Consider the following 23553-nt stretch of genomic DNA (forward strand, 5'->3'; position numbering starts at 1 on the left):
AGGGACCTTGGCATGTTTGTCCATAGATCATTAAAGCTGAAGGGCCTGTTTGTGGGGTGGTGAAAAAGCCATATAGGACACTTACCTTGATCAATCGAGGCAGATTACAAAGGCAGGGAGGTCATGTTGGAGTTGCATAGAACTTTGGTGAGGCCACAGCTAGAGTAGGGTGTGCAGTTTTGGTTACCACATTATAATAAGGATATGATTGCGCTGGAGGGGGTGCAGAGGAGATTCAACTGGGTTTAAGTTATGAAGCGAGGTTGTATAAACTTGGGTTGTTTTAGTTGGAGCAGAAAAAGCTGAGGGCCGACCTGATCGAGGTGTATAAGATTATGATTGACATGAACAGGGTGGATAGGGAGCACTTCTTCCCCTTAATGGAAGGGTCAGTCACAAGGGGACAAAAGTTCAAGGTGAGGGGCAGGAGGTTTAAGGGAGATGTGAGGAGGAACTTTTTCATCCAGAGGGTGGTGACGGTCTGGAATATGCTGCCTGGGAGGGTAGCAGAGGCAAGTTGCCTCACATCCTTTAGAAAATGCCTGGATGAGCACTTGGCATGTCATAACATTCAAGACTATGGGCCAAGTGCTGGTAAATGGGATTAGGTATGTTAGATATTTCTCACGTGTTGGTGCAGACTCGATGGGCTGAATGGCCTCTCCTGCACTGTGATTCTTGTGATTCTGTGAAATAAACTCAAAAGTTACAGCTTTTAAATAGCACTATTGTTTGCGAGGTGTCACAACACAGTTTCTGAGGCAATGAGGACAGAAGTAAACATTCCAAGCATACAACATTATCCATGATCTTCAAAAGCAATAATTAAGAATGCCCCACAAAAAATACTGTTATCACACAGCAGTGGTTCACTGTACATTGGATATACAGCACAGAACACACCATTCAGCCCATGTCTAGTCATTGTTTATGCTCCACTTAAGCCTCCTTCCATTTTGCCTCATCTAAATACCTGAATTGTGGATTCCAAAGTTTGCCCGCAACTGACTTCATAGTTTGACTTGCCTAGTTTTTTCATTCTTTCATAGGATATGGGCATTGTTGGCAAGGCCAGTATTTGTTGCCCATCCTTAATTGCCCTTGAACAGAGTAACTAAGCCATTTCAGAGGGCAATTAAGAGTCAACACCATTACCAAGTCACATGTAGGCCAAACATGGTAAGGATGGCAGATTTCCTTCTTTCATAAAGGGGAATTTATATTCCAGATTTAATAAATGAATTTGGATACCACCAGCTGCCATGGTGGGATGTTAACTGGCCAGATTTGCAGATGATACAAACTACAAAAAGAAATTACATCAATGGGCACAGCCTAGAAATCTCAAAAGGTTCAATAAATTGCATAAGTGTCAGAAACAGTTACATATATTGAGCAGCAAATGTAAAGTACTGCATGCAGAAAAAATGACTGTCATATTCTCCATAAATGATGCCAGAACACCTTAAACTGAAAGGTGACTTAGTGGACAATGCTCACAGCCTGATGAAGTATATCATTTCTTTAGCATTAATGAAAAGAGAAATTTTTTTGTCAAAGCTTTTCATCTTGCACATTTCTTCTGTACGACAAGAGTGTGAAGGTTGTTGGCAAGTGGACTCTGGAATTACCAATGGAAAATGCACAAGTTGAGGAATGAACCATAGAATGGCTGTCACTTATTTTGTTCGTTCCTCAGGGCAATGCCTTGACTAAAGTCAAGCTGCCTGATTTAAATTTCAAACTATGTTTGGCAGTTTAACTATCATTCGCCTTGACCAATGAAAATCCACTTGCCAACCAATCAGCACCCTCTTCTTGTACAGTATCAATTTGTTTCCCTCACATTGCTATTCTTGCAAATTGTCCTGATGAGTGCAAGACAAAAGCTTTAACCAAAATAGTCTCTTTTATTCAGAAATATTCAAGTTCTATACTACCAAATTACTATTTATAATTTTTCTATATGTAAATCATATTTACAGCTATCAAATCTGTTCGAGGTTCAGTCATCAAACAAAGAACAAAGAAAATTACAGCACAGGAACAGGCCCTTTGGCCCTCCAAACCTGCACTGACCATACTGCCTGACTGAACTAAAACCCTCCAGGGACTATATCCCTCTATTCCTATCCTTTTCGTGTATTTGTCAAGAGCCCCTTAAAAGTCACTATCGCTTCTGCTTCCACTACATCCCCCGACAACGACCACCTCATTCTCCTAATAACATACGAACATACAAATTAGGGGAAGTAGCCACTCAGCCTGCTCCGCCATTTAATAAGGTCATGGCTGGTCTGACTGCAATCTTAAACTCACATTCCTGCCTACCCCAAAATAAGCTTTTCACTCCCTTGTTAATAAGAACAAACAACAAAGAAAATTACAGCACAGGAACAGGCCCTTTGGCCCTCCAAGCCTGCACCGCCCATGCTGCCCAACTGAACTAAAACCCCCTACCCTTCCCTCCATTCCCATCCTATTCATGTATTTGTCCAGACACCCCTTAAAAGTCACTATCGTATCCGCTTCCACGACCTCCCCTGGCAGCGAGTTCCAGGCACCCACCACCCTCTGTGTAAAAAACTTGCCTCGTACATCTCCTTTAAACTTTGCCCCTCGCACTTTAAACCTATGCCCCCTAGGAAAAAGCTTCTGACTATCCACTCTGCCCCTCATAATCTTGTAAACTTCTATCAGGTCGCCCCTCAACCCCTGTCGTTCCAGTGAGAACAAAACAAGTTTCTTCAACCTCTCCTCATAGCTAATGCCCTCTATACCAGGTAACATCCTGGTAAATCTTTTCTGTACCCTCTCCAAAGCCTCCACATCTTTGTGGTGGTGTGGCGGCAAGAATTGAACACTATATTCCAAGTGCGGCCTAAATAAGGTTCTATAAAGCTGCAACATGACTTGCCAATTTTTAAACTCAATGCCCCGGCCGATGAAGGCAAGCATGCCGTATGCCTTCTTGACTACCTTCTCCACCTGCGTTACCACTTTCAGGGACCTGTGTACCTGTACACCCAGATCCCTCTGCCTATCAATACTCTTAAGGGTTCTGCCATTTACTGTCTATTTCCTATCTGTATTAGACCTTCCAAAATGCATTACCTCACATTTGTCCGGAATAAATTCCATCTGCCATCTCTCCGCCCAAGTCTCCAACCGATCTATATCCTGCTGTATCCTCTGATGGTCCTCATCACTATCCGCAAATCCATCAACCTTACAGCAATAAACCAAGGCTCTATCTGCCTGTTGGGATGGATGTAAAAGATTTCATGGCAATTTTTCATAGAAGGGCAGGGCTGTCATCCCTGATGCCCTGGTTAATATTCATCCCTCAATCAACATCAAACTAACAGGTTAACTGGTCCTAGGATGAGAATGGAGGACAGCATGGTCGGTGCAGGCTTGGAGGGCCATAGGGCCTGTTCCTGTGCTGTAATTTTCTTTGGTCATTATCACATTGTTGTTTGAGAGTTCTTGCAGTATCCAAATTGGCAACTGTGTTTCTTATATTACAACAGTAACAACACTTCAAAGTACTTCATTGGCTTTGAGATATCTGGCCAAAGGTGCTATAAAAATGATAGTCTTATTTTCTTAGTATCGCTCAATGATTCATTTACTCTTCTACACTTTTTAACAGCTCTGTGGTCCTGGATTATGGGCCTTGATCATTTTTTTCTTTAAAACTGCCTGCCAAAGGGCTAAAATTATTTTTAAATTTGTTCTTGGGATGCAAATGCATGGGCTAGGCACTATTTCTTGTTCATCTTTAGATGTCCTTTGGCATTAAGAGCCAATGACACAGTGCGCGACTATGTGAAGTGAATTTCTTTTGCGAATATCTAACTTTCTTCTCCCCTTAGACCTCCAATATATTCATATAAATGCCTTCTTTATGAAATAAAATTATCCTGTTGACAATGAAAATCTACAGGATATCTCCACTAAAGACTAATTGGACAATAATGAATAAGGCATGCACGTATCAAAAGCTTTTACCATGTCAAACCCCATTAATGTCTTACTTTAGTTACCTTAGTTACTGCAATTAGAACTTTAAAAAATCTTATTTAATGGAAGCTTTAGAGAAATCCTCAAAAAACCTTCAAATCTGTAACACCATTTTCTATCATTCAAGCATAATGATAATGTGTAACTAAGTCAAACAAGTCAGATAATATCAAGACCACGCTGAGTTACTAGCAACTGAAGTGAAACAATTAACCTTGGGGAGGTAATAATCAGTCAGAGCAACATTGCACATCACTATTCTGAAACATACATTGAAAACTATGCATGTAAGCATGTCATGTGAGCAGAGTTCAGTGACAATAATTTCAAGGTTGAAGGTCTGGAGCAGTGGAGACAGCAAAAGATGGAGGAGACAGCTTGGGGGAGGAGAAATGGGGTGGGGTGGGTGCGTGGGGTGGGTGCGTGGGGTTGGGGGGGGGAGCAGAGGAGGCGGACAGGGGAGGTGAAGAAAACAGACGGGGGAGGGAAGAGACCAACTGGGCGGGGTGGGGGAAGAGACAGACAGAGTGGTGGCTATGCAGTGGAGAATGGGGCAAGGACAGACAAGAAGGAAAGAGTGGTTAATTAGGCTTTGTTAGTACAAGATTAAATAAGTACAATAGCAAGAAATAATCTTGGATCAGGAGATGTAGAATTCATATGGTTGGATAAGAAACAACAAGGGGAAGACGACACTGGTGGGAGTAGTCTACAGGTCCGCTAACAGTACCTATACTGTCGAACAAAGAATAAATCAGGAAACAATGAGAGCATGTAAGTTATAGATGACTTAAACTTCATCTGGGTTGGGAAAATCAAATTGGCAGAAGTAGCCATGAGGAAGAATTCAAGAAGTCTATTCAGAACAGTTTCCCAAAATAACATGTTGTGCATCCAACCAGAGATCAGCCTATTTCGGACCTGGTAATGTGTAATCATAGAATCCTTACAGTGCAGAAGGATTCCATTCGGCCTGTCAAATCTGCACCAACACTCTGAAAGAGGATCTTACAGAGGCCCACCCAGCGCCCTATCCCCGTAACCCCACACATTTAGGATTCTCTGGGAGGCTAGAGAGGAGATTGCAGAGCCTTTGGCTTTGATCTTTGTGTCGTCATTGTCTACAGGAACAGTGCCAGAAGACTGGAGGATAGCAAATGTTGTCCCCTTGTTCAAGAAGGGGAGTAGGGACAACCCTGGTAATTATAGACCGGTGAGCCTTACTTCTGTTGTGGGCAAAGTATTGGAAAGGATTATAAGAGATAGGGTTTATAATCACCTAGAAAGGAATAATTTGATTAGGGATAGTCAGCACGGTTTTGTGAAGGGTAGGTCGTGCCTCACAAACCTTATTGAGTTCTTTGAGAAGGTGACCAAAGAGGTGGATGAGGGTAAAGGGGTTGATGTGGTGTATATGGATTTCAGCAAAGCGTTTGATAAGGTTCCCCATGGTAAGCTTTTGCAAATAATACGGACACATGGGATTGAGGGTGATTTAGTGGTTTGGATCAGGAATTGGCTAGCTGTAAGAAAACAAAGGGTGGTGGTTGATGGGAAATATTCATCCTGGAGTTCAGTTACTAGTGGTGTACCGCAAGGATCTGTTTTGGGGCCACTGCTGTTTGTCATTTTTATTAATGACTTGGATGAGGGCATGGAAGGATGGATTAGTAAATTTGCGGATGACACTAAAGTCGGTGGACTTGTAGACAGTGCGGAGGGAAGTGGCAGGTTACAGAGGGACATAGATAAGCTGCAGAGCTGGGCTGAGAGGTGGCAAATGGAGTTTAATGCAGAAACGTGTGAGGTGATTCACTTTGGAAGGAGTAACAGGAATACAGAGTACTGGGCTAATGGTAAGATACTTGGTAGTGTGGATGAACAGAGGGATCTGGGTGCCCATGTGCATAGATCCCTGAAAGTTGGCACCCAGGTTGATAGGGTTGATAAGAAGGCGTACGGTGTGTTAGCTTTTATTGGTAGAGGGATTGAGTTTCGGAGCCCGGAGGTCATGCTGCAACTGTACAAAACTCTGGTGCAGCCGCATTTGGAGTATTGCGTACAGTTCTGGTCGCCATATTATAGGAAAGATGTGGAAGTGTTGGAAAGGGTGCAGAGGAGATTTACCAGGATGTTGCCTGGTATGGTGGGAAAATCGTATGAGGAAAGGCTGAGGGGCTTGAGGTTGTTTTTGTTAGAGAGAAGAAGGTTAAGAGGTGACTTAATAGAGGCATACAAGATGATCAGAGGATTAGATAGGGTGGATAGTGAGAGCCTTTTTCCTCGGATGGTGTCGGCTAGCACGAGGGGACATAGCTTTAAATTGAGGGGTGAGATATATAGGACAGATGTTAGAGGTAGGTTCTTTACTCAGAGAGTAGTAAGGGCGTGGAATGCCCTGCCTGCAGCAGTGGTGGACTCGTCAACGTTGAGAGCGTTCAAGTGGTTATTGGATAAACATATGGATGATATTGGAATAGTGTAGATTAGAGGGGCTTTAGATTGGTACCACTGGTCGGCGCAACATAGAGGGCCGAAGGGCCTGTACTGCGCTGTAATGTTCTATGTTCTATGTGCCCTGCTAATTCCCCTGACCTACACATCTTTGGACACCAAGAGGCAATTAGGTATTGCCAATCCATCTAATCCACACATCTTTGATGTGGAAGGAAACCTGAGCACCCGGACACAGACACAGAGAAAATGTGCAAACTCCACATAGGCTGCACCACCATGCTGCCACTGAGGCAAGTTTAATAAACAATCTCAGAATAAAGGATTCTCTCGTAAACAGTGACTATAGAATTTAGCATTCAGTTTGAGAATGAGAAACGTGGGTCAGAAACAACTGTGCTAAACTTAAGTAAATACAAAGAAATGACAGCAGAGTTGACTGGAGTGGGAAAGGAGTTCAGCAGAAAAGATCGTTGATTAGTAATGGCAGACATTTATGAAAATAGTTTGAGGAAGAAGGATTCTAGGAAGGGGATAAATCAACCATGGTTAACCAAGGAAGTTAAGGATATATTAAACTGAAAGAAAAATCAAACTAATCTGGCAAGATTAGTGATCAGTCAGAGAATTGGGAAAGTTTTAAAAACCAACAAAAGATGGCCAAACAAAAGAGGGAAAAGATAAACTATGAGGGTAACTAGCAACATAAAAACAGACAGTAAAAGTTTTAAATATATACAAAGGAAGAGAGAGGCCTAAGTGAATATAGGCCTCTTAGAGAATGAGACTGGGGACATAATAATGGGAAACCAGGAAATGGCAGAGAAGGTAAATAAATACTTTGTCAGTCTTCACGGTAGAAAACACGAATAGTATTCCAAAAATACTAAATAATCAAGGGACAAAAGAGGGCAGGAAATAAATAATAACTATTGTGAGAGAAAAGTACTCAGGAAACTAATGGGGATAAAGGCTGATAAGTCACCCGGGACCTGATGGTTTGTATCCTAGGATATTAAAGGAAGTAGCTATAAAGATTGTGGATGCAATGGTCATAACCTTCTAAATTCTCAGGGGAAAAGTCCCAGAGGATTGTGAAAACTGCCCTTATTCAAAAAGGAAGAGGGACAAAAAACAGTTAACCGAAGGCTAGTTAGCTTAACATCTGTCTTTGGGATCGAATAGCAGAGCATTTAGAAATACATTGCCAGAGCAGCTTTCTTGAAGGTCAACCCACAGAAAGCGACTGGCCCGGATGGGGTACCCAGACGAGCATTCAGATCCTGCGCGGATCAGCTGGCAGGATTATTCACAGACATCTTCAACCTCTCTTTATAACAATATGAGGTCCCTAAGAAAAGCCAAGCAGCGTGCCTTAATGATTATTGTCCAGTGGCTCTAACATCCATCATTATGAAGTGCTTCGAAAGACGAGTCATGGCACAAATCAATTCCAGCCTGTCGGACTACCTGGATCCACTACAGTTTGCCTACTGCCACAACAGGTCCACAGCAGACGCCATCTCCCTGGCCCTGCATTCAACCCTGGAACACCTAGATAACAAAGACACCTATGTCAGACTCCTATTTATTAACTACAGCTCAGCCTTCCACACTATTATTCCCACGAAACCCTTCTCCAAACTCTGGCCTGGGCTTCGGCTCCTCCTTCTGTGACTGGATCCTGAACTTCCTAGCTCACAGACCACAATCAGTAAGGATAGGCAACAACACCTCCTCCACGATCATCCTCAACAACGATGCCCTACAAGGCTGTGTTCTCAGCCCCCTACTATACTTCTTATACACCTATGACTGTGTGGCCAAATTCCCCTCCAACTTGATCTTCAAGTTTGCTGACGACACCACCGTAGTGGGTCAGATCTCAAACAATGACGAGACAGAGTACAGGAATGAGATAGGGAATCTGGTGAACTGGTGCAGCGACAATAATCTCTCCCTCAATGTCAACAAAATGAAGGAGATTGTCATCGACTTCAGGAAGCATGGTGGAATATATGCCCCTGTCTACATCAACGGGGACGAAGCAGAAAAGATCGAGAGCTTCAAGTTTTTAGGTGTCCAGATCACCAACAATCTGTCCTGGTCCCCCCATGCCGACACTATAGTTAAGAAAGCTCACCAATGCCTCTACTTTCTCAGAAGACTCAGAAGCAGGAAACTTGGCATGTCAGCTCCGACGCTCACCAACTTTTACAGATGCACCATAGAAAGCATTCTTTCTGGCTGTATTACAGCTTGGTAAGGCTCCTGCTCTTCCCAAGACTGCAAGAAATGAATGTAGCCCAATCCATCATGCAAACCAGCCTGCCATCTACTAGCTCTGTCTACACGTCCCGCCTGCCTCGGCAAAGCAGCCAGCATAATTAAGGACCTCACCACCCCGACATTCTCTCTTCCACCTTCTTCTGTCAGGAAAAGGATACAAAAGTCTGAGGTCACGTACCAACCGACTCAAAAACAGCTTCTTCCCTGCTGCCACCAGACTTTTGAATGGACCTACCTCAAACTAAGTTGATCTTTCTCTACACCCTAGCTATGACTGTAACACTCCATTCTGCACTCTCTCGTTTCCTTCTCTATGAACAGTATGCTCTGTCTGTATAGCGCACAAGAAACAATACTTTTCACTGTATGCTAATACATGTGACAATAATAAATCAAATCAAAATAACATGATCATGCAGAGTCAACATGCATGGCTTCGTGAAGGGGAAATCATGCTTGACAAATTTATTAGAATTCTTGGAAGTGGCAATGAGCACAATGGATAAGGGGGGAAACCAAATGTAATATTCTTAGATTTCCAAGAAGTGTTTGATAAGGTACCACAGAGCCCATGATGTTGGTGGTAATATATTAGCACAGACAGAGGATTGGCTAACTAATAGAAGACAGAGAATTGGGATAAGAGGGACATGTTCAGGATAGCAACCTGTAACTAGTGGAGTGCCACAGATATTTACAATATATATTAGTGACTTGGACAAGGGAAGTGTATTGTTACCAAATTTGCAGATAACGCAAAAATAGGTGGGAAGGCAAGTGGGGAGGATAACACAAAGGGTGGGATTTTTCCACCCCACCAGTTGAGTAGTGTAGCGGGGCGGCAAATCTGAGCAAGAGCCCGATTTCTCTCCTGATACTGCCCTCCCCAGGAAGGATAGGAGCAACTATGCATCCGGGATAGGGGCTGGTTGGTGGGGCAAGCAATCAGGGGTTGAGGCCAGCAATCAGGTGAGGGAGCCCGTGGAGTGGGGTGGGTGGGGGCTGATGTCCAAGGGGGATGTGGGGTGGGGGTGTTGACAGATCTCCCAGTATACTGTGTACGCTGTTTCCTGGGAGATTGGGGCGTCTACACGATGACATCCCTCGCAGCCAGCTTCATGGTGTGACTAGGCTCCACCCACTCCCCGACCGGTGAGATTAACATTACGGCCAGTGTATTGCACCACTTACCTCACTGGGAAAACAGGCGTGAAAATCTCCTTTTTCTGAGAAAATTTCACCCAAAGAGTCTACACAGGGATACAGACAGGTTAAGTGAGTGGATAAAAAACTTGGTTGGTGGAATATAATGTAAGAAAATATGAAGTTATGGTAGGAAGAATAAAGGAGCTGAACTTTATTTGGGGGGCATGGTAGTTTTAAATGGAGAAATTCTGCAGAAAGCTGCAGCACAGAGAGCATTGGAGGTCCTCGGGTATAAATTACAGAACAATAGCATGCAGGTTCAGCAGGTTACAGGAAAGACAAATAAAATGTTGCCCTTTATTTCAAAGGGAATGGAATATAAAAATAGAGAAGTCTTGCTAGAACTATACAAGACACTAGTTCGATCACACCTGGGATACTGTGAACAGTTTTGGTCCCCTTTTCTAAGGAAATGCGGAACATGGTGGTCAGCACTGCTGCCTCACAGGGTCAGGGACCCAGGGTTTGACTCCAGCCTTGGGTGACTGTCTGCGAGGAGTTTTCACATTCATCCCGTGTCTGCGTGGGTTTCCTCCAGGTGCTCTGGTTTCCTCCCACACTCCAAAGATGACGGTCATGAATCTGTGGAACTGTTTACTGCAGAGGGTTGTGGAGGCTGGGGCATTGAGTATGTTAAAGGTTAAGAAAGACAGATTTTTAAACAGCAGGAGAATCAAGAGTTTGGGGATAAGGTGGGAAAGTGGAGCTGAGGACTATCACATTGGATCAGTCTTATTGAATGGCGAAGCAAACTCAGTGGGCTGAATGGGGATTCTGGGAGATGGGTGGGGCAGGTGCCAGGGGGGGCGGGCACGGCCGGGGCGGGCACGGCCGGGGGCGGGCACGGCCGGGGGCGGGCACGGCCGGGGGCGGGCACGGCCGGGCACGGCCGGGGGCGGGCACGGCCGGGGGCGGGCACGGCCGGGGGCGGGCACGGCCGGGGGCGGGCACGGCCGGGGGCGGGCACGGCCGGGGGCAGGCACGGGCCAGGGGCGGGCCGGGGGCAGGCCGGGGGCAGGCCGGGGGCGGGCGCTGGCATGGGGCGGGGGCTGGCCGATGGGCGGGGGCGGGCCGGGGGCGGGGGGCTGTGGGGGCGGGCGGGCGGGGGCAGGGGTGGGCGGCAGGGGCGGAGGCAGGCACGAGGGGCGGAGTTGGTGCGAGCGGCAGTGGGGTGGGGCGGGCACGAGGGGCAGGGCGGGCGCGAGGAGCGGGGGTGGGGCAGGCGTGAGGGGCAGGGGGTGGGGCGGGCGCGAGGGGCAGGGGGCGGGCGCGAGGGGCAGGGGGTGGGCGCGAGGGGCAGGGGGCGGGCGCGAGGGGCAGGGTGGGCGCGAGGGGCAGGGGGCGGGGTGGGCGCGAGGGGCAGGGGGCGGGGCGGGGCGGGTGCGAGGGGCAGGGGCGGGGCGGGCGTGAGGGGCAGGGTGGGCGCGAGGGGCAGGGGGCGGGGTGGGCGCGAGGGGCAGGGGGCGGGGTGGGCGCGAGGGGCAGGGGGCGGGGTGGGCACGAGGGGCGGGGGGCACGAGGGGCAGGGGGCGCACGAGGGGCAGGGTGGGCACAAGGGGCATGGGGTGGGGCGGGCACGAGGGGCAGGTGGTGGGCGTGAGGGGCAGGGCGGGCGTGAGTGGCGGGGGCAGTGCGGGCACGAGTGGCAGGGGCGAGGAGCAGGGGAGCAGGGCGGGTGCGAGGGGCAGGGGAGCGGGTGCAAGGGACAGGGGAGCAGGTGCAAGGGGCAGGGCGGGTGCAAGAGGCAGGGAAGCGGGGTGGTGCGAGGGGCAGGGGGTGGGGCAGGCGCAAGGGGCAGGGTGGGCACAAGGAGCAGTGAGGGCAGGGCAGGCGCAAGGAGCAGGGAATGCGGGGTGGTGCGAGGGGCAGGGGGCTGGGGCAGGCGCATGGGGCAGGGCAGGCGCGAGGGCAGGGGGCGTGGCAGTCGCGGGGGGGCGGGGCGCGGGCCGGGCACGCGGGGAGTTTTCGGACTACAACTCCCATAATGCCGCGCGATGTATAGCCAGTGCGCGTGCGCAGTGCCGCCTCCGTCCCTTTATTTTGAATATTCTGATTTTTAAATAAAACGGTTTCTCACCGGCTGGCAAAAAAAACCCCGAGCCGAGAATTAAATCACGGGGGCGAGGGGTGGGGACATCGCCAACATTCTCCCAACTAATAGAACCAGGAGTTAAAACATTCAGTTGAAGTAATATTGAGGGGAAATTGATGATTTTGTGGTGTGTGCGTGTGGTGATGATATTTGTGAGGATGAGGGACTGTATCGTTTTATTTAAATATCAAAAATAGCCCTCAGCACTAAAACAAAAATAAACTGTCACCTTCAATATTCACCCCCTCCCCACAGCCCGGGGGGGGGGGGGGGAGATGGTCAGGGAGACTGAGTGTCCTTCACATAGTTGTGTGCGGGTTTTTTTATTCAGAGGCAGGTTGGTTCCCAGCGTCTATTTGACAGGAATAAATACATTAAATCTTACCTACACAGTGAATAAGTTTATGTCTCCAAGAGTCGAGCTCCTGTCGGAAGCCGCGCCTTTCCACCGAACATTGTTGACGATGACACGGGCTCGCCATTTTCTGACAGGCTCTGGCAGTGTGCGCGCGGGGAGGAGATAATGATATCAAAATTAATCCCCCTCCATGGCGGTGCCTGCCGGCTCAGGGAGATGGAGGGACGGAGGGTGGCGCCGGCAACCTGCGCGCTCGCGCCCCGCTCCAGTCACTGTGCGTGCGCGCGCGACCCACTGCGTGCTCGCGTCCGTGCGCCGCTCCAGTCACTGTGCGTGCGCGCGACCCGGGGCAGCCCACTGTGTGCGTGCGCGCCCTCAACCCGCGCGTGCCAACCCTCCGGACAGGCGCATGTTGCCAAGCGTCATGACGCCCACGGGGTCTCCTCCTCCCCCCCCTCCTCAGTCACAATCTGCCCACCCTCCCCCATCACAAGGACAAAGGCAAGAATACCAAATTTCTGAGGGCTCCGGCATCTTCCCTTGTCTCGTTATTTGACAGCATAGGCCCTCTGTCCCGAGTCCACCATGGTCCACTCTTCCGTCATGCCCAACTCCCCCCAGCATGTCCCCGTGTCGTCGCTGAAGGTGCAACACACACCCCTTTACCTCCTCACTGTCCAATGTCCCAAACACGACATGCTTAGCGGCACACTGGCTAGCACTGCTGCCTCACAGCGCCAGGGACCCAGGTTCGAATCCCCGGCTTGGGTCACTGACTGTGCGGAGTCTGCACGTTCGCCCCCCGCCCGTGTCTGCGTGGGTTCCCTCCAGGTGCTCCAGTTTCCTCCCACAGTCTGAAAGACGTGCTGGTTGGGTGCATTGGCCATGCTAAATTCTCCCTCAGTGTACCTGAACAGGTGCCGGAGTGTGTCGATGAGGGGATTTTCACAGTAACTTCATTGCAGTATTAATGTAAGCCTACTTGTGACACCAATAAATAAATTTTAACTTTAAACTTAAATAAACTTTAAAAACTTTAAACACCACTTCTCGATCTTCTGGCTAAGATCAAGCATCAGATCAAGCCCAAGATGGGTTGCAATGCCTTTTCTTGTCGGCTTGGATCTTGTTTGTTTCTCTTGAGGGGACCATGAATTGGATTCAATGGGATTTTGAATTTGGTTTTTGGAGCAAGCAAGGAGATGGATTCGAGTCCACCTGATCCACTCTGAGCATTGGCCTTGTAACTTTAAGAATGGAAGAAAACCGTTTCAGGTTAAACGACGTCTGCACTTGCACTTTTTTCAACTTGGTCTACTGCATTCGCTTTGCTGCTCCCTGTGTGGTCTCCTCTACATTGGGGAGTCTAAATGCAGGCTGGGTGACCAATTTGTGGAATACCTTTGCTCCGCCCGCAAAGTTGACACTAACCTTCCTATCGCTTGCCATTTTAACTCAGCACCTTGCTCTCATGCCCATGTCTATCCTTGGCCTGCTGCAATGCTCCAGTGAAGCCCACGCAAGCTGGAGGGGGGGCATCCCATCTTCCAATTGGGCACATTACAGCCCTCAGAACTCAGGATTGAGATCAACAACTTTACACTGTGACCTTTCTCCCCTATCTGAACCCCATTTTTATATCCCATACTTTTTTTTGTCTCAATGCAAATCCACCCTCCTCTCCCACCCTCCCCCTCCATCCCCACCACTGAGTCACCTGTCTCTTGTGCTTAAGTTTGTTACATCTTTGTTGCAATCTTTCCCAGCTACAGTATATTATCCAACAAATTTTCCCTCTCTGGTTCAGATGGAGAGTCAAATGGACTCAAAATATTAACTCTGTTTTCATTCACTTCAGGAGCTGCCCGACCTGCTGAGTTTTTCCAGCATTCTCTGTTTTTGTTTCAGATTCCAATATCCAAACAAAATTTGCTAATTTTGTTTATCTGAGTCCATCGCCCTGAACCCCGGGCTGCATGGCGCTGGGACACTGTTTGTCATTCGGACCTTTAAATTGCACCTCTCTGGTAGCCCCTTCATAAGGACACCTATGGCAGACCGTCCTTTAATTTTCTACATGAGAGCTAGTCATTTTGTTTTTATTTTCCCCTGGCAATGCCTCAGCCAACCAGAGGCAACTTGGCAACTAATCAGCACCCTTTTCTCCTGTAGTATAACTTCCTGCCATAATCTAGTTAAATGGCGGAGCAGCTTGAGGGGGCTGAATAGCCTCCTCCTCCTGCTGTGTTCGTTTAAAGTTTGGCATTCTTGTGTTCGTCGTAATGAGAGCAAGAGAAGAAGCTTTGGCAACATGTCTCTCTTTTCAGCTACATTCAAGTTCTCAGTTGCATATACTTGGCGTTTTCCATGACCATTGGACACATCAAAGTATTTTACAGCCAATGAAATACTTTTGAAGTGTAGTCACTTTCGGAATATGGGAAACGCAGTAGCCAATATGCGCTCAGCAACTCCCACAAACAGCAACGTTGTATTGACCAGATGAGAAGATTGACATCAATCATCCCAGACAATCCAGCCCACTTGGGTAGGTTAGGGATATTAGCATGGAGTTACAGGGATAGGGGGGTGAGCCTGGGAAAGATGTTCTGTCGGAGAGTTGATGCAGACTCAATGGGCTGAATTGCCCATCCACAAACGTTCACTCCCTCCACCACCGGCACAAAGTAGCAGCAGTGTGTACCATCGACAAGATGCACTGCAGCAATTCACCAAGTCTCCTGAGGCAACATCTTCCAAACCTGCAACCACTACCAAGAGTAAGGGCAGTAGACACCTGGGAACACCAACACCACCTGCAAATTCCCTTCCAAGTCATACGCCATCCTTGGAAGTATACCGTCGTTCCTTCACTGTCAATCGGCCACAATCCTGGAACTCCCTCCCTAACAGCATTGTGGGTGTACCTACACCACATAGAATCAAAGAATTTATGCAGGCATAAGGAGGCAATTCAGCCCATTGAGTCTCCATCAATCTCCAACAGAACAGATTATCCTGATAATCCCCCTAACCTGCACATCTTAGGACACTAAGGGACAAATTTAGCATAGCCAATTCACCTACCCTGCAAATCTTAAAGTTTATTTATTAGTGTCACAAGTAGGCTTACCTTAACACTGCAGTGAAGTTACTGTAAAAATCCCTTAGTCGCCACATTCAGTTGCCATTTACTGGTGTTCCATTTTAAAGTATACAAGACAAGTATTCTTATTTCCCCATTATACTGTTTTTTGTCCTTCTGGGAGGCCATCATTGTCTTAAGGAAGCCAGAAATTTCTCAAAGAATTCACGAAGTTGGGAAGAAGAATCTGGGAGACAAAAAGATGGTTTGGAAGTTGCAAAGACAGTTTGCACATCCAGGTTCACAAAAACTGAAGACTTTACTACGAGATGCTGGGCTGCTTGATAAAGAATATGATGACCTTGTTAAGCAATATACGGATCTGTATGAAATTTACATAAAATATTAGAAGACACCACCACATTCTGTTGTGAGCTTGCCACTAGCCAGGAGGTGCAGTGGCAATGGACTTAAAAGTATTGGACAAAGGTAGGGTTTTTTTTGCTACACTGTATGGATATTGAGACTAGATTTAGCATATCCATTGTAATAAATGGTAAGGAAAAACAAACCATCATCAATAAGGTAATGGAAAAAGGGTGAGAACAGGATTGGGTACACCAACGAAATTCCTGACATAATGGTGGAGAATTTGCCAATGAGGAATTTTGAGATGTGTGAAAATCTGAACATTATAGTTATGCACCCTGTGGCTGAGAGCCCGTTCAGTAATGATCTGTGCAAGGGAAAGAATGCAGTGATAGATGACATGTTACATAAAATATTGGCCGATCAACCAGATTGTAAATTGCAAATGGCGCTGGCATAGGCAGTGCGTGCAAAGAACTCTCTGTGAATGGTTGGTGGGTACAGTCCATACCAATTGGTGTGCAGGAAGAATCGAAAGTTGCCTTCAGTCCCATTAGGTGCTCTGCTGCTCTAGAATGCTCTAGAATATTAGCTCTACTTTTTCTGCTCATCTGTGTGCGTTCTGGAAATCCAAATCCAACTCCAAGAGGGAACCAGGAGATGTGGAGGGGGAACCAGTAGATGTGGAGGGGGAACCAGTAGATGTGGAGGGGGAAGCAGTAGATGTGGCATATTTGGACTTTCAGAGAGCGTTTGACAAAATCCCACACAAGAGATTATCGTGCAAGATTGAAGCGCATGGGATTGGAGGAAGTGTATTGAGATGGATAGAAAATTGGTTGGCAGAGAGGAAACAAAGAGTAGGAATTAATGGGTGCTTTTCAAATTGGCAGGCAGTAACTAGTGGGGTGCCACAGGGATGCGAACAGAAAATGTTCTGTTCAATAAAGTTGAGAGTGAGGAGCAGAGAGGCTCCAAGTTAAATATAGGGCTGCAAGGTGGCAACTTGGGGATGTTGGCTTGTGAGAAGCCAGAGATCTAAGGTGACTGGAATGTTGGTAACTCCTTTTTGCGGACTTATGAAGCAGTAGTATTCTGTTGGTGGTGGGGTATCTGAGAGATTGTGCTGAAATTTGAATGTGCGTTGCAATCCAGGGCAGATGAATATCAGAAGGAGAGGTTGAAACCTGGAGATGGATCCTTGGTGTCTCACCTCCTGACTCCCCAAAACAAGTCCAACATTTACAAGACACAAGTCAGGAGTGCAATGGAATACTTTCCATTTGCCAGATTGAGTGCAGCTCCAACAAAACTTAAGAAACTTAACATCATCCAGGACAAAGCAACCCACTTGATTGCTACCTCTTCCACAAACATTCAATCCCTCCACCACCGAAGGACAGTGGCAGCCGTGTGCACCGCAGGAATTCACCAATGTTCCTTAGGCAGCACCTTCCAAACCCATGATCACTACCATCTAGCAGGACAAGAGTAGCAGATACCTGGGAACTCCAACACCTGGAGGTTCCTCTCAAAGCCACTCAAAATCCTGCCTTGGAAATATATCACCGTTCCTTCACCATTGCTTGGTGAAAATCCTGGAATTCCCGAACAGCACTGTGGCTGTACCTACACCTCAGGGACTGCAGCCGTTCAAGAAGGCAGCACACCACCACCTTCTTGAGAGCAACTAGGGGTGGGCAATAAATACTGGCTTAGCCAGTGGCACCCACATCCGTACATGAATTTAAAAAAAAATCCAAGTCAAAGCATCGTTTGTGACAAGATTCCGAGGTGTGTTCTTTAAGAGCAGAGATTGTGTGAAAGACAGTTCCAGTGAGACGAGTGGTCTCAGTATGACCAGCGTCTGGGCGGAATTGCTAAGAAATCTGTCGAAGTTGTTTTCGGTCGCATCTGTCATTTGGTTTCAGAGAGTGGTGTGTCTGACCACAGTTTGCCTATTGGTTTACATGGACAGAACTTACTGTGAACATTAAAGTGTAAGCTGGATTTTGCAACTTCTGTATCCTTACAGATCTGCATACATTCTGTGAAGGTATTGTTGGAGTGAAGAGGTAGTGTATTATAGTTCATCTATTCTTGTTTAATAAATGTGTTATTCTTCTATTAAAAGTTCAGCAGCTGACTCCTGTGACTCTGTTCAGTAACCACCTTCCATGTTTCTGAACAAAAGATAGAAGTTAGGATCCATCAAGTTGGGTTCCAACCTTGGATCTGGCTTGTCCAGTAGTAACATCAACTGTAAAAGTATAACAGTCTATGGTATCATTCTTAGGGTACAAGTAAATCCTAAAGAAACTCCATTTAGACTGTGGACCTAAGGTGAAACATGATGGCAAAGGACAGAGAGTAAAGACCCAGAAAAACTCAAAGAGAAGACTGCAGAACTGAAAGACCAACAAATCCTTGGAAAAAGGATAAGAAGAGAAAAAGATTTAAGATTCACCTGAGAATGGGGCATCGTGGTTGCAGGCTGGTCCACATAGCTGAAGTCCAGACAGCAGGGAGCACAGATTACAATATACAAGCCAAACTACTGAAACAGAAACAGATCCAAAGTTTAGGACAAGCATGGAGTCTACATTGCCAACCACGGAGTCTTTCCAAAGTGCTGAATGCTTATAACAGAGTCAACTTTATGACAATTGGATGAAGAGATTATCCAGATACAGAACAAAATCTTCAGAATTACAGAAGAAGGAACAAAAGGATCAGGTCAGTACTTCCCTCCATGCAGTCGGAGCTATTGCAGATGAAGTAATAACAAAACAGGGAGTCAATAAATCTTCACGCTCTTACAATGAAGTCCTCCAGGCATTTGATGCATACTTTGGTGTTTAGAAAAAAATTGATTGAATGAGCAAAATTTAATAAGAAGGAACAAAAAAATGGGCAAATGCATGGGTTAATTCATAAATGACATATACCAGAAAATTGTGAATACTTGATCCTCAGAGATGTTGGTCTTTCAGTTCCGCAGTCTCCAACTGCTATGCAATCACATAATATGTGATTGCATAGCAGTTGGAGTCTTTGATGAAACCCTATCAGATACCTTGCAAATTCAGAAAGATTTCTGTTAGGGTACCTGATCAGAAACCCCAAGGTATATGTTGTGAAGCCAGACTAGACTCCATTTTGACATTAATGTGAGGATATGATGTTTCACTCCAGGTGCAATTATACTGACAAACTAGTGAGCTTTTATCAAAACAACCCTTATTTAACAACACAGTTTAACTATAACAAATGAATTAGCTCAACTTTTAACAATTGAACAATACTTAAACATGACATCTCTCTTGTAACCATAGCAATCAAGTGGAGTTCCAGAATGGTCATAGTACAAAGTTAATGGTTCAGGTAGAATCGGCATGAACTAGACTCAATTAAAATGGAGGCATAGACTATTCCCTAAATGGGGAAATGCTTAGGAAATCAGAAGCACAAAGGAACTTGGGAGTCCTTGTTCAGGATTCTCTTAAGGTTAACATGCAGGTCGGCAATTAGGAAGGCAAATGCAATGTTCGCATTCTTGTCGAGAGGGCTAGAATACAAGAGCAGGGATGTACTTCTGTGGCTGTATAAGGCTCTGGTCACCCCATTTGGAGTTTTGTGAGCAGTTTTGGGCCCCGTGTCTAAGAAAGGATGTGCTGGCCTTGGAAAGAGTCCAGAGGAGGTTCACAAGAATGATCCCTGAAATGAAGAGCTTGTTGTGTGAGGAACAGTTGAGGACTCTGGGTCTGTACACATTTGAGTTTAGAAGGATGAGGGAGGATCTTATTGAAACTTACAGGATACTGCGAGGCCTGAATAGAGTGGATGTGGAGAGGATGTTTCCACAATTGGAAAAACTAGAACCAGACAGCACGATATCAGACTAAAGAGACGATCCTTTAAAACAGAGATGAGGAGGAATTTCTTCAGCCAGAGAGTGGTGAACCTGTGGAACTCTTTGCCACAGAAGTCTGTGGAGGCCAGGACATTGAGTATCTTTAAGACAGAGATAGTTAGGTTCTTGATTAATAAGGGGATCAGGGGTTATGGAGAAAAGGCAGGAGAATGAGGATGAGAAAAATATCAGCCATGATTGAATGGCAGAGCAGACTCGATGGGCCGAGTGGCCTAATTCTGCTCCTATGTCTTATGGTCTAACCAAGTCAGTTGAGCGCTTCAGTGGATGAAAGTCTTGCTAAGTTAGCAAAAAGTATGTTCTTTACAAATTTAGATGCTAACAGTGGCTTGTGGTAGTTACATCTAGACAAAGAATCCAGATTGTTAACTACTTTTATCACAATAGGTCGTAATTTGGAATTGCTTCTGCACCTGAGATATTCCAAATAATAGCCCCTGAAGGCATGGAAGGAGTAATATGCCTTCTGCACGACATTCTCATTCATGGTTCATTGAAGGAAGAACATGACCATCAAGGGAGAGCAGTCCTCGTGGTTCTGTAAGAAGCAGGTTTGACATTGAACGAAAAATGTGAATTTGCAAAGCCTGTGATAAAAGTCTTAGGGCACATTGTATAAGCTTCAGGAATTATGGCCAATCCACAGAAAACCAAGATGATTAGAAAGTTCCCACAACCTAGAACCATCACAGAATTACAAAGATTCATTAGTCTACCAGAATTCAACAAGCTGTTACAACAACTGTTGGGACAAGGTGCTGGAATGTGGGCCAGCAAAATGCTTTTGAAAGGATCAAAAATCTTCTAATTTCACCAGAAATTCTAAGGCACAATGATCCAGAATTGCCAACAAGTATAGCAGTAGGCACATCATCTTCAGGCATGGGCACATTGCTGTTTCAAGTTCAAAAAGATGGACAAAGTAAACCAGTTTACTGTGCCTGAAGATCTCTCACCTAAATAGAGAAAAGCTATGCACTGTTGAGATAAAAGCATTAGCAGTCACATGGGCCCATATGAAGTTCTCTAAAGATGTCAAAATTGTTAAAATTGAAACTGATCACTTAATCTAAAGGAAATTGCAAGAATGGTACTTAGATTTCAACCTTTTAGACTGAGACTCATGAGATACAATTCCGGTACTGAGTGCTTTCAAGGGAAGTACCAGATAACATCTGATACTTCCAGATAAAATGCATTATCAAGAATACCAGTGGAAGAGGTCAAATAGGAAGATTTAAATGTTATTGAGTAAGTGGAAGCATATACATGGAACAAAGAACAAAGAAAATTACAGCACAGGAACAGACCCTTTGGCCCTCCAAGCCTGCACTGAACATGCTGCCCGACTGAACGAAAACCTCCTACCCTTCCGGGGACCATATCCCTCTATTCCCTTCCTATTCATACATTTATCAAGATGCCCCTTAAAAGTCACTATTGTATCTGCTTCCACTACCTCCCCTGGCAGCGAGTTCCAGGCACCCACCACCCTCTGTGTAAAAACCTTGCTCAGAAAATACTTCACTCATTATTACACACTTACCAGCCACAGAAAACAAATTACAAGTGATTAGGCAAGAAAAATAACAGGATGACAATTGCAATCAAATAAGAGTATGGTAAGAATGGACAGCCAGATTATACTCATAACAACCTAGTATTTTGCCAATACCTCAGAGACAACATCTTGCAATCATTCATAATTTCTTGTTTTTAATGACAAACTAGTCATCCCTAAGACACCTTGACTCAACATGTTCCATAAAACATATCAAGATCAGTTGGGAAAGCTGAGCAAGAGCCAAGCAGTCAGTTTGGTGGCCAGGCAGCAGTCACTCCATTGAAGAGTAATCAGTAATTGCCTTACACATGCAGTAACTAGCAACAGCAACAAACCACTTGCACCCTTCACTTTCCTTTGAGACCATGGCAGCACCTGGGAATGGATTTATTTGAGGGTAAAGGCAATGCTTTCATCATCGACTACTACCCCAGATGCTTTCAAGTGAGTAGGCTGCACAGCATCATGGCGGAGGAAATCATTACATCACTAAAAAGAATCTTCACCAAGCATGGCATCCCGGACATTGTGATGCCAGACAGGCCTCAGTTTGGTACGGAGGCAATGTGCAGGAATAAGGTTCGTGCATGAGACTAGATCACCGAGATATCCTCAGCCGAATGGAGAAACAGAAAGAACAGTTTGAACAATTGAGGAATTGATTAAAAAGAACAAAGATTTTAACTTAGCACTTCTTAACTACAGAATCTCATCACTAAAATACAAGCTCCCGCCATCAGAATTATTGATGGGAAGACAGCTGTGAACAGAACCTCCAGCTCAACAACAAAAACTACAGACTACAAAACTACAACACTGTTATTCCCACGAAATTCATCTCCAAACTCTGGGCCTCGGCACCTCCCTCTGCAACTGGACCCTGAACTTTCCAACTCACAGACCACAATCAGTAAGGACAGGCAACAGCACCTCCGCCACAATCATCCTCAACACCGGTGCCCCACAAGGCTGTGTTCTCAGTCCCTACTATACTCCTTATACACCTATGACTGTGCGGTCAAATTCCCCTCCAATTCAATTTTCAAGTTTGCTATCGGCATCACCGTAGTGGGTTGGATCTCAAACAATGACGAGACAGTGTACAGGAATGACATAGAGAATCTGGTGAACTGGTGCAGCAACAATAATCTCTCCCTCAATGTCAACAAAACGAAGGAGATTGTCATCGACTTCAGGAAGCGTAAAGGAGAACATGCCCCTGTCTACATCAATGGGGACGAAGTAGAAAGGGTCGAGAGCTTCATGTTTTTAGGTGTCCAGATCAACAACCTGTCCTGGTCCCCCCATGCCGACGCTATAGTTAAGAAAGCCCACCAATGCCTCTACTTTCTCAGAAGACTAAAGAAATTTGGCATGTCAGCTAAGACTCTCACCAAGCTTTACAGGTGCACCATAGAAAGCATTCTTTCTGGTTGTATCACAGCTTGGTATGGCTCCTGCTCTGCCCAAGACCACAAGGAACGACAAAAGGTTGCGAATGTAGCCCAATCCATCACGCAAACTAGCCTCCCATGCATTGACTCTGTCTACACTTCCCGCTGCCTCGGCAAAGCAGCCAGCATAATTAAGGACCCCACGCACCCCGGACATTCTCTCTTCCGCCTTCTTCCTTCGGGAAAAGGATACAAAAGTCTGAGGTCACATACCAACCGACTCAAGAAAACCTTCTTCTCTGCTGCTGTCAGACTTTTGGATAGACTTACCTTGCATTAAGTTGATCTTTCTCTACACCCTAGCTATGACTGTAACACTACATTCTGCACTCTCTCCTTTCCTTCTCTATGAACGGTATGTTTTGTCAGTATAGCGCGCAAGAAACAATACTTTTCACTGTATGTTAATACATATGACAATAATAAATCAAATCAAATCAAACCTAATGTAAGCTCAGATGATCATGAGAGAGTTAGGAAGTGTGGAGCAACAATAAGGCAGCCAAGTTCGTAATTTTAACTACAAGCACAAGCCTTGAAAATGCTACAGCCCAAGGAGAAAGTGTGGAAATGGGATATTGCTCATCCTGAATTGCCCTGGAACTGAATGGGTGCTTGGCCATTTCAGTGGGCAATTAAGAGTCAACCTCATTGCTGTGGATCTGAAGTCACATGTGGGCCAGACCAGGTAAGGATTGCAGATTTCCTTCCCTAAAGGACAT

At 46.0% G+C, this 23553-nt stretch overlaps 1 protein-coding gene across 11 annotated transcripts in view; it reads right to left on the reverse strand.

The window, feature by feature from the left end:
* The window catches only part of LOC144500329 (uncharacterized), a 157547-nt gene extending 144912 nt beyond the window's left edge, over positions 1-12635 (reverse strand). For 4 of the 11 annotated variants that reach the window (XR_013498966.1, XM_078223056.1, XM_078223055.1 and 1 more), the window contains exon 1: positions 12453-12626. Coding sequence is in view for 3 of the 11 variants with exons in the window: in XM_078223056.1 (XP_078079182.1) it covers positions 12453-12549 (97 nt within the window). In the remaining 8 variants the exon portion in view is untranslated. Of the gene's footprint in view, positions 1-3114; positions 3259-9960; positions 10020-12452 lie in introns of all 11 variants that reach the window. The other 7 variants (XM_078223062.1, XM_078223058.1, XM_078223063.1 and 4 more) reach the window with 5 other exon arrangements.
* Positions 12636-23553: the final 10918 nt, after the last annotated feature.

Source organism: Mustelus asterias, chromosome 11 (assembly GCF_964213995.1).
Source record: "Mustelus asterias chromosome 11, sMusAst1.hap1.1, whole genome shotgun sequence".
NCBI classification, from domain to species: Eukaryota; Metazoa; Chordata; class Chondrichthyes; order Carcharhiniformes; family Triakidae; genus Mustelus; species Mustelus asterias.